General features: G+C 37.7%; 2 protein-coding genes across 2 annotated transcripts; both read left to right on the forward strand.

The window, feature by feature from the left end:
* The first annotated feature begins 1,396 nt into the window (after positions 1-1,396).
* LOC311276199 (uncharacterized protein) lies at positions 1,397-4,297 on the forward strand. The gene is made up of 2 exons (XM_084385745.1): positions 1,397-1,546; positions 2,213-4,297. The coding sequence occupies exon 2, from the start codon at positions 2,220-2,222 to the stop codon at positions 3,147-3,149; it is 930 nt and encodes a 309-aa protein (XP_084241871.1). The 5' UTR covers positions 1,397-1,546; positions 2,213-2,219; the 3' UTR covers positions 3,150-4,297.
* On the forward strand, positions 4,188-6,794 carry LOC311276198 (uncharacterized protein). The gene is made up of 2 exons (XM_084385744.1): positions 4,188-4,297; positions 5,165-6,794. Exon 2 carries the CDS (start codon positions 5,172-5,174, stop codon positions 6,108-6,110), a length of 939 nt encoding a protein of 312 aa, XP_084241870.1. The 5' UTR covers positions 4,188-4,297; positions 5,165-5,171; the 3' UTR covers positions 6,111-6,794.
* Positions 6,795-7,008: the final 214 nt, after the last annotated feature.

A 7,008-nucleotide genomic window follows, 5' to 3' on the forward strand; every position in this document is an offset into this window, starting at 1 on the left:
TAGCTATGACTTCTTGTTTCACAGGAGTTTAAATATGACGAATACACAAAGGCCAAATTTCTTTAATCATCCATCACAATGAGTAAAACCAAAGAATATAGTTCTGATCAAAAGATTGTTGAGCATCACAAAATAGAAAGGTGCTGTAAGAAAATAGCTAAAGAATTGAAAATCCCCATTTTGACCATCAGGGCAATAATTAAGAAGTTCCAATCAACTAAAGATGTTACGAATCTGCCTGGAAGAGGACGTGTGTCTATATTGTCTTAATGCACGGTGAGGAGGAAAGTTTGAGTGGCCAAAGACTCTCCAAGGATCACAGATGGAGAATTGCAGAGATTACTTGAGTCTTGGGGGTCAGAAAGCCCCCCCAAAAAAGATCAAACAACCCTTACACAACCACATGTTGTTTGGGAGGGTTTCAGGAAAAATCCTCCTCGCTCCTCCAAAAATCCTCCTCCAGCATATTCAGTTGTCAGACACGACTGGATCTTCAAAAGGGAAGTACCCCATGCCTACGGTTAAATATACTGCTGGATCTTATATGTTGTGGGCCTATTTTTATGCTGGAGGTCCTGGACATCTTGTTCAGATAGCCTACATGGTATTATGGATTCTAGCAAATACCAACAGATAAAAAATCAAAACCTGTCTGCCTCTGCTAGAAATCTTATAATGGGCCGTGGTTGGATCTTCCATCAGGACAACGGTCCAAAACATACATCAAAATCAACACAAAAATGGGTAACTGAGCGCAAAATGAAGCTTCTGCCATGACCGTCCCAGTTCCCTGACCTGAACCCGGGGTGAACTGAACAGAAGAAGCACTAACATGAACTTGTGAATCTGAAGGATCTGGAGAGATTCTGTATGGAGGAATGGTCTCTGATCTCTTGTCAGTTATTCTCCAAACTCCTCAGGCATTATAGAAGAAAACTCAGATCAGTTATCTTGGCAAAAGGAGGTTGCAAAAAGTATTTAATAACAGGGAGCCAATAATTATGGCCAGCATGTTTTGGAGAAAAGCATTTATTTTATAATGTGATTTACCCCCCACTTTCAATTCTTTTACTTCAATGAAAGGTTCGATTTTTGCGAATTTTTTTAATGAAAGATCAAAAGGATAAACAATGCAGATTTATTTTCTACAGCCATTTTTGATCATATTTACCAGGGGTGCCATTAATTCTGACCACCACTGTATGTTGCCCTGATATTCTTGTGGGTGCCCATTAGGAAAACAGCTTATAATTCATAAGTGATGTTTTTTGAAAATGTAAAAATGCAGACATTTTTCTTTGGTGGGTAGGTTTAGGTTTATGGGCAGGGTTAGTGTAAGGGGATAGAAGATAGCCTATACAGTTTGTAGGCTACAGTAGAGTCCCCACAAAGATAGCGAAACCGAGTGCGCGTGTGTGTGTCTGTGCGTGTGTGTTTGTTTCTGAGGAGGAGATTCTCGCCTTAAAAAAAACCCCCATGCTTTCGGCGTTTCTCTCGTAGCATAAGTAGAGAAGTGCTGTCTGAAAACAGCGTCCTCTGGTAGCAGGTAATATCGTTGTTTTTGCGTAAAAATATTTAATATATGTTTAATGTAATTTTAAATTCATGCACGGGTTTAAACCTATTGTTTAAACGGGAAAATTAGCATTTTCTCAGAATCACAATTTGGCCGTTATTTTTAATCTTGCGCAATATGCGATCAAATCGAAACTTAAAATGTTCGCTAGTCATAAAAAGTGTATTTAGGGTATTATTTGAAAAAGTATTCACTTATTGTTGACAATGAGAGATGCGGGCAGTTGTGCAACTGTTAATAATTGCGTTTCCTTTTTTAAATGACTTGAATAAACTCGATTTGTCTTTGTCATGAGGAAACTATAGAGTTGTTGGCGCGCAGACGTTCATTTTAAAACTTTCGTTTCCTTATAAATCAGGGAAATAGTGCAGTAGAAAACCATTGCACCCCTCATTGATGACAATTGTATTATTTCATCGTTTTGAATGTAGTAGGCTAAATAAATTACTTTTAAAAGCAGATCTGTTAAACGAGGAAAACAGACCGGACTAAATCAAAGTTTTTGACAATGGATTACATATTTTGTTTTAGCTGGAAAGCCAAACTAGTCCTATCACTAGTTAGCAAGAGAAAAACACTGAGTGACCTTGTTAAACAGATGATGCTAACCCTACACTATCTGTTCCCCTGTTTCAGAAAGAAAATGAAGCGCAGAAATAACCGTGGTGTTACAGAGACATACTTTGAGGGACAACATTTAAGTCTGTCAGACCTAAAAAAAGAAAAGCCTAATATACAGAACGGGTATCTGTATAAGAACAACATTCCTGCTTATCCTGAATCTGTGGAGTTCCATGTCCAGAAAGTGTCTCATGTCACTGGAGAACAAGGTCTTAGGGGTATTTTTCTCAATTCAGGCTTCAGACAGCCATCTGAGCTGGTGGCTAGTGATCAACATCATTTCCTCTGGTGGGATTTATCAGTCACATCTGATGACAGATCATCAGCTGAAGAGTGTTTCCTTACATCTTTGTTCCCTCATCGCAGTGCTGCCCAAATTTACAACCAGCCGCCCATCCTTGAGCACTTCACCAGCTCAAAGGCCTTCCAGAAAGAATCTTCCTATGGAAACTTTCGCTTCACCTTTTCATTTAGGCAGCTTCTCTGGCACTATGGCAAGCAATTCTGTGGTGGCCAAAGTCCAGTTCTGCGTGTTTTTGAGACTGTGCTCTACCGGCGAGAGATTCTCTATAAGATCCTTGTGCACCCTCAAGACATACATCTTTATGACCATTATCCTCGACTTCCTGGTCAGGAGGACGGTGTGTGTGGATACCATGATGGTGCCCTGTGGTGGTGCTGTCAAGCCCCCTCTGAAACCTACAAGCTGAAGCTTGAGGTAAACAAGTTGAATCGTAGAGCTCATGTGAGCACCCACAGAGAAGAATACTATGTGTGGGATCATGTGTGTGTAGCTTTCCACATGGAGCCAGGGTGGGTGTTGCATGTGGACCGGAAAAAGCTGTTAAAAAGTGTGAATGCATGTGAAGTGTCTCAACCCTGTCTTCTGAGAGCTCCGGAGACTCCACTGAGTTTAAACGAGGCTGAGCATGTATTAGCCAGTATGGTCTAAGCTGGCGCTTGAAGCTAAACTCACTGCAGTAGTAAATAGTAAAGTCACTCATGTTAGTTTGATTGAAATTCTTAAAGTGCACAATTGTAAGAAATGTTTGTGAACTCTGTTGTGTACATTGTATTTCTGTTGCATTAATGGCTCCTATCAGGTATAGCATTGCACTTTGCTGTGAAATTAAAAGGTTTTTAACTAACAAATATCTTTAGTGGCATCTTTTTAAAGGACTGATATCTTATAACTGCTGGGAACTTTAATTGTTGGTCACAATCTTAATCAAACATTTTCTGTTACTGCTAAACACTTTGCAGTTATAGGAGGATGTACTTCCATAGATTTCCTCTTGTTTGAAGATTTGAGAAATTAAACTTTGCACTAATCTTTGACTTTAAATGAAAAGATTGTCACATTCAATACACAAGTATCACTTTAACACTTTAAGTGTCTCACATAGTTCATATTTACATTCTTTTTTCTTCGTTCTTATTTACAAACTTTTTCTAATTTCCACCAGCACAGAACTAAACTGCTAAATACAGATTTGATAGATTGTTTAAATTAGATTTCCAGTTTACAATTTTTTTTTTATTAACATTACTTCAAATAACTTAAATGTCAACTGTGTGTTGAGATGCTAAAGTTTTCCAGTGTATTAAAGTTATGTTGGGGTGTACTTTTTGATGCAGGAAACTAACCTATAAAATAAGTTCACATAGGCCTACTGAAAATGTCCTCATCTGCGGTATTACCCTACAGGCTTCAATAAAATAAAACCGTAGTCAGGACCTTATGCTATATTTAATCTGATGTTTACTAAACAAGACTGTAAAGGACAATACAATGTATAAAATATCTTAAAGTTGCAGGTCTAATTATCTACAGTTCAAAACCGAATTAGCTTTTCCCAGTCTGGTTCCATTAAGTGTGTAATACCAGGAGCTAAAATTTAATTATTATCACTACTTTCCAAGCCCCCAGCTGTTGACCAGTGATCTACTACACAAACTATAGGCTACGCGCCATTTCTAATTTCGAAGGTTCGCGGTTAGGTCCACTTTAAACCAGAAGGCGGGAACTGGGCGGAAGCTGCATGCATATCCCTTTCAGCAGAACGACAGAATAACAGAACTTGACGAGCAATAACTAAGGTATGGCAATTTAAAAAAATGAAGTTGATACTTTATGTTTAACATGCAAGAGATTTATTGTTCGTGAGTAAGCTGTAGCGCATTTGGTCTCGATTTAGCGCGACACAAGGCAAAGTCGGTTAGAGGCTGTTAAACCGAAACTAATCCCAATGTAATTCTAAAGAGGTGAAATGACTCAAAAGAAAAAAAAAAGAATTAAAAAAAGACTCAAATCTCTCAAAAAGAAACACTCAAAGAGTGATATTTATCTACTTTCTGAAAGCATTTGATGTTAACCATGACTGATTATGGCTTCTACTGTGTGTGAATGAAAGTATGAAAATCTTAATCATTTTAGAAAAATTTGAACTATAATGTTCTATACAGAAAAGCCTAAACATAGGTCTATTTCGTTTTAATGTTCCTTTAAATATGGCCTAGCTATTGGGCCGAATGACACCTAATGGATGAATCTCTTTTCAAAACCCGATTTGAAAAGAACTCTTAACATAATAATGACTAGCCTATTTATTTTTAAAGATGCAATATTTCAAGAAGCATCGTGTCTATTTAAACTGAGATTTTTATTTTTATTTTTTATCTTTGATATCTGTATGTGACGTTTAAGATAATTGTAATAAAGAATCATCAGAATTTTAAGTGTTAGAAGTGAACTGAGCAAAGTAGCAACTTTGCTTCCACCTAGAGGCGAAATAAGAGCAAGACAGGAATTGCAAGAAATTACACCGTGTTCTCCTCCATATAGCCTACGTTATTTGAACTTTATTTATTTATTTAACTAAAGTATATTTTCGGGATGGTTTTTTAATACTGTGTGACCTTTTATAACAGATGATAAGCTAATCCTCGTCTTTTCTTTGGTTTCAGAAATAAGATGATGCGTCAAAATGCACGAGAATGTTTTGGGACACATTTTGAAGGAGAGCATTTGAGTCTGTCAGACCTAAAAGAAAAGCCTAATATACAGAACGGGTACCTGTATAAAAACAGCATTCCTGCTTATCCTGAATCTGTGGAGTTCCATGTCCAGAACGTGTCTCATGTCACTGGAGAACAAGGTCTTAGGGGTATTTTTCACAATTCAGGCTTCAGACAGCCATCTGAGCTGGTGGCTAGTGATCAACATCATTTCCTCTGGTGGGCTTTATCAGTCACATCTGACGACAGATCCTCGGCTGAAGAGCGTTTCCTTACATCCTTGTTCCCTCATCGAACTGCTGCCCAAATTTGCAACCAGTCGCCCATCCTTGAGCACTTCACCAGCTCAAAGGCCTTCCAGAAACAATCTTCCTATGGAAACTTTTGCTTCACCTTTTCACTTAAAGAGCTTCTTTGGCACTATGGCGAGCAATTCTGTGGTGGCCAAAGTCCAGTTCTGCGTGCTTATGAGACGGCGCTTTACCAAAAAGAGATTCAATATACGGTTGTAGTGCATCCTCGTTACATAGATATTTATGACCATTGTCCTCGACTTCCACAACATGGTGATGGTGTTTGTGGATACTATGGTGGGGCCATGTGGTGGCGCTGTCAATCCCCCTCTGAAGCCTACGAGAATAAGCTTGAGGTGAACATCTTCGATAGAAGTGTTAGTGTGAGCCCTCATCACAGAGAATACTATGTGTGGGATCATGTGTGTGTAGCTTTCCACATGGAGCCAGGGTGGGTGCTGAGTGTAGACCAGGACAGGCTGTTTAAAAGAGTGAATGTGTGTGAAATGTGTAAGCCTTATCTTCTGAGACCCCTAGACCGTAAATTGAGTTTACATGAAGCTGAGAGTATACTAACTGATCTTAAGGCCAGTATGGGTTGAGGTTTGGAGTGTGGTGGTTGGAGATAAGCACAGCATGCAGATAATACATTAGCATGGAATTACAAAAAAGAATTATGCGACACACAGTTAGCAAACTTTTGCAACAGTTATCCTAAATATGTTTAACTAGATGAAGCTTATCTCTTTAGTGTTTTATTGTCTTGTTTGATGATTTATTAATGCACCTTTGCACTGATCTTCATAATTAAGTGAAGAATGAAGCACATTTTAGCTTTCATGCAGAAACCTAGGCAATGATTTAATATAACTTTTTGCAATATAATAAACTTTTCTGTATTGGATGTATGTTCATATTGGATTTAGAGCTTCTATAAGATATTGTATAGAGTTAAACATTTACTTTTATTTCTGACCACCAGAGGTCTGTAACTGAAATCTGGCTATATTGCTTCATTGCTGGGTAGTAACTGATGACGTAATCTGGTAAATCTTTTAATTACTTTAATTTTTAAACGTGTCTTTTTTCTTTAATGTTTTATCATGTTTCAAAAATGTCATATACTTAAATCAAATGTCTTACCTTAAATATGTCTTATTGCACTAAAATCTCTTCATTGAATCTCTTCATCCCTTTATGAATCTGATCTTACAGAACATTGAGCAGTGATGTAACTTGATGTCAAATTGTTCTATTGCTAATCGAATAAATATAACTACACCTCAGACAGTAGTTCACTTGCTAGTGTTTATCTGGTAAGCAAGAGTCATACATCGACATCCATATTATTTTGGCACAATGTCCAAACCCTTCGGCACTTTCATGTTTCTTTAAAATAGTGAATAATAATAAAAGAAATGCAATACGTGACTGCATCAAGGTCAGGGACACACTCTAATAGATAATGACAGTCAAAACCAATAAAAACAGACCAGATTT

Source organism: Rutilus rutilus (genome assembly GCF_951802725.1).
Source record: "Rutilus rutilus genome assembly, chromosome: 17".
Taxonomy (NCBI): domain Eukaryota; kingdom Metazoa; phylum Chordata; class Actinopteri; order Cypriniformes; family Leuciscidae; genus Rutilus; species Rutilus rutilus.